Source organism: Lygodium microphyllum, chromosome 12, assembly GCF_053477565.2.
Source record: "Lygodium microphyllum isolate KBCC chromosome 12, Lygodium_microphyllum_v1.1.10, whole genome shotgun sequence".
In the NCBI taxonomy this organism is placed as follows: Eukaryota; Viridiplantae; Streptophyta; class Polypodiopsida; order Schizaeales; family Lygodiaceae; genus Lygodium; species Lygodium microphyllum.
The window spans coordinates 2,553,758-2,559,852 of NC_141146.1; the positions used below are offsets into that span (position 1 = coordinate 2,553,758).

At 45.6% G+C, this 6,095-nt stretch overlaps 1 protein-coding gene across 1 annotated transcript; it reads left to right on the forward strand.

Annotated features, from left to right (window-relative positions):
• The first annotated feature begins 267 nt into the window (after positions 1–267).
• LOC148027400 (putative pentatricopeptide repeat-containing protein At3g47840) lies at positions 268–4,370 on the forward strand. The gene has a single exon (XM_087689080.1). It carries the CDS (start codon positions 440–442, stop codon positions 3,542–3,544), a length of 3,105 nt encoding a protein of 1,034 aa, XP_087545206.1. The 5' UTR covers positions 268–439; the 3' UTR covers positions 3,545–4,370.
• The last annotated feature ends 1,725 nt before the right edge of the window (positions 4,371–6,095 follow it).

Genomic DNA, 6,095 nt, shown 5'->3' on the forward strand with positions numbered 1-6,095 from the left:
CATCATGAGCTTCTTCCCGAAGGCACTGCATACCTAGCTAGGTGGAGTTGGGGGGACTACTGGCTTGGGATCCCCTCGTAAAAACTCACAAGGTTGTCATAATTCACAATGCGGAAAATTATAATGGGAAATTGTGTAAAACTTACTTGTGCAAGGTGTGTAATGTCTGAAGCTGCTTCTAATGTCTAAAACTTACTTATGTAAGGTGTCTAATGTCTGAAGCTGCTTCTAATGTCTAAAACTTACTTATGTAAGGTGTCTAATGTCTTAAGCTGCTTCTAAACTCTTAACGTCTGAAACTTCTTGTGTAAGGTGTGTTACGTCTGCATCTACCTGAGATCTGAACCCTGGAGACTCCCCAGAAGCAGGAGTGGTCGTATCAGTGGGTTGGCTTCTCATTCGCCCGCGTCTTCTTCAACATAACAATCACCGGAATGGCATGCAGAGGCGTAGACTTCTTACGGGAAGAGTCCCAATCCTGGCACAGCCGGAACTGCAACAAGGTATGCACAATCTGTCTCAATTCGATAAGACTAGTGCGCTTTCAGACATTGCATCACAGAGAGGCCCCAGGTCCCCCCACTTCACGCACAAACAGACAAGGCAGGCAGAGCAACAAGGTGTGCACAATGTGCCTCAATTCGATAAGACCCGTGCGCTTTTGGACATTGCATCACAGAGAGGTCGCCGGTCCCCCGACTTCAGGCTCAGACACACAGAACAGGCACATGATCCATCGAACCGAGAGGAGTTGCGACAGAAGACACACCAGGCCTTCATGGATACCATAAAAGCTTGTGGCAGACAGAAGGACCTCCTTAAAGGGGAAAAAATACATGCTGATATTCGTGAAACGGGGTTGCTTGAGAGCGACATCTGTATCAGCACTGCCCTCATTCGAATGTATGCCAAATGTGGCGCCCTTGGAAAAGCTCAAGAAGTGTTTGATGGGCTTATGCTACGGAATGTGGTTGCTTGGAATGCACTGATTGCTGGATATGCACAGCATGGACTTGGTGAGGAAGCTTTTAACTGCTTTGGGCGGATGCAAGATGAGGGCTTCTCCCCTGACCCAGTCACCTTTATATGCATGTTGAAAGCTTGCAGCAGCATAGAGCAGGGTGAAGTATTACATGCTGAGGTCCGCAGGCTGGGGCTATTGAAGAATCATGATATCAGTCTTGGCAATGCATTGGTAAGCATGTATGCCAAGTGTGGTGCACTTGACACAGCGCAACAAGTGTTTGATGGGCTTCTAGTATGGGATGCCATCTCTTGGAATGTAATGATCTCTGGATATGTCCAGCATGCACTCTATGAGGAAGCACTGAATTGCTTTGGGCGGATGCAAGAAGAAGGCTTCTCCCCAAACACAGTCACCTTTCTTTGCATTTTGAAAGCTTGTGGCAGCATAGGAGCAACTGAGAAGGGTGAACAGATACATGCAGAGGTCCGCAAGTTGGGGTTATTGGAAAATGATGATATTGTCCTTGGTACTGCATTGATGAAGATGTATTCTAAGTGCGGTGTGGTTGCCAAAGCACAAGAAGTATTTGATGGGCTTCCAAGACAGGATGCAGTCTCCTGGAACACACTAATTGCTGGATATGCCCAGCACGGACTTGGTGAGGAAGCACTTAATTGCTTTGCGCGGATGCGAGATGAGGGGTTTTCCCCAGATGCAATCACCTTTGCATGTATTTTGAAAGCTTGTGGCAGCATAGGAGCAATTGAAAATGGCCAAGAGATCCATGCTGAGCTACATAGTCTGGGTTTATTGCAGACGAGTGAGACTGTTCTTGGGAATGCATTGGTGGACATGTACGTGAAGTGCGGTGCACTTGCAAAAGCACAAGAAGTGTTTGATGGGCTTCCAATGAGGGATGCAGTCTCCTGGACCGCACTAATTGCTGGATATGCCCAGCAAGGACTTGGTGAGGAAGCGCTTAACTGCTTTGCGCAGATGCGAGATGAGGGCTTCTCTCCAGATGCAATCACCTTTGCATGTATTTTGAAAGCTTGTGGCAGCATAGGAAACACTAAGCAGGGCGAAGAGATACATGTGGAGGTCCGCAGGTTGGGCCTATTGGAAAATCAAAATATTATGCTAGGTACTGCATTGGTCGACATGTATGCCAAGTGTGGGGCACTTGCCAAAGCGCGAGAAGTGCTGGATGGGCTCCCAGTACGGAATGCAGTTTGCTGGAATGCGCTAATTGGTGGATATGCACAGCATGGGTATGGTGAGGAGGCTCTGAACTGCTTTGGACAGATGCGGGATGAGGGCTTTTCCCCAGATGCAGTCACCTTTGCATGCATTTTGAAAGCTTGCGGCAGCATAGGAGCAACTGAGAAGGGTGAACAGATACATGCTGAGGTCCACAGGCTGAGGTTAATGGAAAGTCATCAGATTATTCTCAGCAATGCGTTGGTGGACATGTATGCCAAGTGTGGTGCACTTGCCAAAGCACAAGAAGTGTTTGATGGGCTCCCAATACGGGATGCATTCTCTTGGAATGTATTAATTGGTGGATATGCTCAGCATGGATTTGCTGAAGAAGCTCTGAGCTGCTTTGGGCAGATGCGTGATGAGGGCTTCTCTCCGGACGTAATCACCTTTATATGCATCTTGAAAGCTTGTGGCAGCATAGGAGCAACTGAGGGTGGTGAAGAAATACATGCTGAAATCCGCAGGCTTGGATTATTGGAAGAACATGATGTTGTGCTTGGCACTGCATTGGTGGACATGTACACAAAGTGCGGTGCACTTGCCAAAGCACAACAAGTGTTCGATGGCCTTCCAGTACGGAACACAGTCTCCTGGAATGCACTCATGGCTGGATATGCTCGGCTTGATGAGGCTGAAAAGGTTTTTGACTTATTTAGCAAAATGATAGGAGACTGTATAGAGCCAGATGGTGTCACCTTCTGTATTTTGCTTACCACTTGCAGTCATGCGGGTCTAATGGAGGAGGGGCAAATGTACTTTGATATGATGAGCACTGTTTATTGCATCATCCCGAGTTCAGAACACCACACATGCCTGGTTGATCTTTTCAGCCGTGCTGGTCACTTTGACAAGGCAATAAGCGTGATCGAGAAGGTACAATATTCTGATTTGTGGTTGCCTCTGTCAGGTGCTTGTCAAAAGTGGGTAAATGTGGAGCTTGGCAGATGGGCCTTTGAGCATGCATTAGAGTTTGATGATAATTGTGCTGCAGCATATGTCTGCATGAGTAATATATATGCAGCTGCTGGCATGCAAGAAGAAGCGGACAAGGTTGAGGCTTTGAGAACCAAAAATGCAGCATGGAAGTTACCAGGTCGTTGTTGGTGGACTGACATAGGTGGAAATGTACATTCATTTACTGTTGGCGATAAGGGCCATCCCCAGAGCAATATCATCTTTGCAAAGCTAAAAGTTATTCAGCAAAGATTACGGCTGGAAGGGTATTCCCCACATTTGCATTGGGTATCAAAAGCCATCTCAGATGATGAAATGGAAGATGTGCTATGTGAGCATGTTGAGAAGTTGGTCATTTGAATGTGCTCTCATCAATACACCTAAGAGTTCACAAAGACACGTATATTTTTGGGCCTAGGCAAAGCTTCGCTGTGTTTGTTTGTGGTATGGTATGTTTCCTTAAAAAAAAGGGGAATAAAATTATATGAAAAAATGAAGAAAATACAAACAATGACTGCATAGTTGCCAACCTTGGGGATCTCAAGAGTGTAATAATGAAGATGTTGGTAGAGTACCCTCCCTTTCTCTTTTCAAATCCTTTCATCCATTGTTCTGTATGCATATGCATGCAGTACTTGTTACTTTTCATGTGTATGTCCTGATTCTGTCAGGCCTCTCTCCTTACTCTCTTTCAAAGTGTAAATCTCTCTCTCATCTTAGCACATCACTTGCAGGCTTAAGAGTCACTCAACACACGTGTGCACAGATACACACATACATGCACACACACACTCTCCCCCTCCTCCTCCCCACCAAAAATGCAGCATGGAAGTTATGGTGTCATTGTTGGTGGACTGACATAGGTGGAAATGTACATTCATTTACTGTTGGCAATGAGGGCCATCCCTAGAGCGATATTATTTTTGCAAAGCTAAAAGTTATTCAGCAAAGATTATGGCTGGAAGGGTATTCCCTACATTTGCATTGGGTATCAAAAGCCATCTCAGATGATGAAATGGATGATGTGCTATGTGGGCATATTAAGAAGTTGGTTATTTGAAAGTGCTCTCATCAATATGCCTTTCACAAAGACGTGTATATTTTTGCGCCCAGCCAAAGGTCCATTGTGTATGAAAATATGAAGAAAATTCAAATAACGACTACATAGTTGCCAGCCTTGGGGATCTCAAGATGAAGATCTTGGTTGAGTACACTCTTTCTCTTTTCAAAGTGTAAATCTTTCTCTCTCTCATCTTAGCACATCACTTGAAGGCTGAGTCACATACATGTGCACACACAAACACACTCCCTCTCCTCTTGCCTCCCCCCCCCCGGTAATGCACTTGCTTTTAATCACTCAATACGACATAGAAAGGTAACACGATATATTAAAGCAAGGTATACTCTTGTATTACTCAATGTGAAAAACGCTCCTTTTGAGGAAGACTTTGCGACATGCTGAATTGCTACACATCGCTTTGCCTCCTCACATAATCCATTGCGCCAACATCTAGAAGTCCCTTGCGTTGCGCCATGATCTTCACCATCAACCTCTTCCTCCAGCTTCTTTCATATACTCACTATGGTGAGTCTCCATTCCTCATCACATGATCTAGCCAGTTCTTTTATACTCGCCGACACCACGAGTTCTTCACGCCTCGACCCCCATGGCTGCTGCTGCCTCATCACCTGTCTCATCACACGACTGGCACGTTCATTTAGACTCGTAACTACACGAGTTTTACCCTTCTCCTCTGCAGGTTTCAACACATTTGGCCTGTTTGTTTTCCCCTTGATGCCACTCACCATTATCTGCTTTGTAGCTTGGTTCAAAGGTTTGTAGGTAGTCAGCACAGAACCAATCACTGTCTCTCCATTCCCAACTTGATTCGCCACACTCGGTGTTTTGATCTTCTAATGGTACATTGCTATCTCGAATATCTCCAGGTTCATCAAAATGATCGTGGTATGGCTCTTCTGCTACCCACTCATTCAATTCAGCCCATTGACTCACCCTGTCTGCTTTGTCATCTCCCTCTGCGTCGTTAAACTTGCCCAGATCTTCATCTACTTGGCCATTTCCTCTTTACTTTGGTTTCTCTCTTCAAGCCTCATCTGCTCCCAAATCCGCATTTCTTCATCCCAGTCTATCTGATCATCCAACTAGGATTCATCGACAACATCATCCAGTTCTCTGTTTCTGAATTCTCATTCTCAGATTTGCCCATGGTTGTCATTGTTTTCTCCTTCTACGTCAGGATACTTCCCCTTTGTTCCCTGCCACGGTTTGTTTGATTAGACTTTACACCTCCCTGCAGCTCAGCCAACCCTGCATGGAACTGCTTCATTCAGGCACGAAACTGTTCTTTCGTTTGCTGCCGGATATCACTCCCCTCGCTTGAGTCCCCGACTCATTGGGCATACTAATGTACATCACCTCGCACCCATATTTCGATCTAGTATTTTCAAGTAGCTCATGCCGTTTTCTCATACTCGCACCCATATCACTTCTCCTCAAGCCAATCTTCATGAGCTGCCCTGCATGGAACTGCTTCATTCAGGCACGAAACTGTTCTTTCGTTTGCTTCCGGATATCACTCCCCTCGCTTGAGTCCCCGACTCATTGGGCATACCAATGTACATCACCTCGCACCCATATCTCAATCTAGTATTTTCAAGTAGCTCATGCCGTTTTCTCATACTCTTCTCCTCAAGCCAATCTTCAATCTTGTCATTTATGACCCACAGCTTTGGTTTCAAACTCTCTTGGACGTCTGCAACTCGTTTCAAGGACTTGCCCAATATGTCATCACAGCCTTGTGAGGCTCCACATTTTCCCTTTTGCTCACACAGCCTATTATCAAGTGCGCCCCACTTGTCTAAAGACACTCAATTTTTACTTTCCAATTAC